The following is a 1,404-nucleotide window of genomic DNA, read 5'->3' as shown; positions in this document are numbered from 1 at the left end:
CCTTGTAGCTATGCTTATTTTCTTTGAATGATTTTTTTTTAATCAATGGAATACCTAGTTTAAAGAATAAGAGTATTTTTGTAATATTGACAGACGGCATGTATGCATAACAAACAATGCTAGCTTTACTGTAAGAGCCCTTTTCTGATTCCTGTGAAGAATCACATGTACTTTGTTACTGGACTTCGTAGCCTCATTTCACTCTTCGTCTACAGCAGAGTTAAACAATGCATTACAGAGGAAGTGGAAGTCAATGGAGTCTGGAGATGTTGAAATGGTGGAAATTCTAGAGTTAGGACACAGCGAAAGGGAGAGGGTTTGAGAGGAGTGGAGGGTATAAAGGCAATCACTCATGGACGAATCCTCCTCCACTTCATTCCTGAGCTAAACTCCTGTTTAGAACGACATGCAGCTCAAGGTACTGTGCGATCTCTGTGGCCTGCTTCAGTTGCTCTTCTGTAGCTCACTTCTTCCTTTCTCAGTTTCCTTAGCTGCTCTTTCTTTTTAAGAACTCCCTGCTTCTGCTTCAAAGATGGCTTTTTAAAAACCCACTTTATTGCCTCTGGGCTAGCTAATTAACTGCATATTGGTTTTCATCTGTGTTTTATAAAGAAGAGCCATGATTCTTTTGTATAAACTTGGGATGTAAATGAATCATTCTAAGTCCATTGAATTTTAACCTCCTGGTTTTATATGTGTCCATTATGTGACTGCATTTCTAGTGACCTGTTTACTGCTTCTGTCCCCTGGAGAAGATAAGTCTTCTGAGGCAGACACCATAACCTATTAATTTGGCATTCTAGAGATCTTGGCACAGTGCCAGACACATTACAAGAATCTGTGAAACTTATTTATTAAATTGACTGCACGCATTGCTTTAAGTTATACATTAATCACTGGATTTAACTAAAAGGAGATGTAAATGCCATGAGAAAGCCAAGCAGACCAGAAAGATATTTTAGAAATGGATGGGTGCGATTGCACAGACAGCTAAGCAGCTGTGTCTTATTTGTCTCATCTTCCTTTTCTGCAAGGTCCACAGAGAGCCACATAGTCCTTAGCACAGAGTGGTGTTCAGGACTTGTCAGGGAATCCCATAGCTCCCCGCTGTCACAAGTCACCTTCAACAGGGTTCCATGTGCACGGATGCCACCATATCCTGGGTTCTATGTTGGCGCTCTACCCTCCACCTGCTCCCTAGACATACATACTTCCCCATAAGACTCCCCAGATCAGCTCAAACCCTGAAGATGAACCGTCAATGAAGGCCCTCAGCTATGGGCATTGTGGGAGTTAGAGCAGAGGTAAGATAGCGTAGTTTGCTTAGAACCAGGGCTCTTGACTTTCTATGTTTTACTTGGTGAATCATTGAGCCATTTCCCCCTTCCTCCCTCCCTCACTCTT

At 42.0% G+C, this 1,404-nt stretch overlaps 1 protein-coding gene across 4 annotated transcripts in view; it reads left to right on the top strand.

Annotated features, from left to right (window-relative positions):
* Window positions 1–316: 316 nt before the first annotated feature.
* The window catches only part of ACOD1 (aconitate decarboxylase 1), a 9,462-nt gene continuing 8,374 nt past the window's right edge, over window positions 317–1,404 (top strand). For 2 of the 4 annotated variants that reach the window (XM_027769709.1, XM_027769700.1), the window contains exon 1: window positions 632–1,304. In XM_027769709.1, coding sequence (XP_027625510.1) covers window positions 1,278–1,304 — 27 coding nt within the window. In that variant the 5' untranslated portion in view covers window positions 632–1,277. Of the gene's footprint in view, window positions 419–631; window positions 1,305–1,404 lie in introns of those variants that run through there. The other 2 variants (XM_027769705.1, XM_027769707.1) reach the window with 2 other exon arrangements.

The sequence above is a fragment of the Tupaia chinensis genome, unplaced genomic scaffold (assembly GCF_000334495.1).
Source record: "Tupaia chinensis unplaced genomic scaffold, TupChi_1.0 Scaffold000013_1, whole genome shotgun sequence".
Lineage (NCBI taxonomy): Eukaryota > Metazoa > Chordata > Mammalia > Scandentia > Tupaiidae > Tupaia > Tupaia belangeri.
This window is presented reverse-complemented; position numbering and strand designations above follow the sequence as displayed.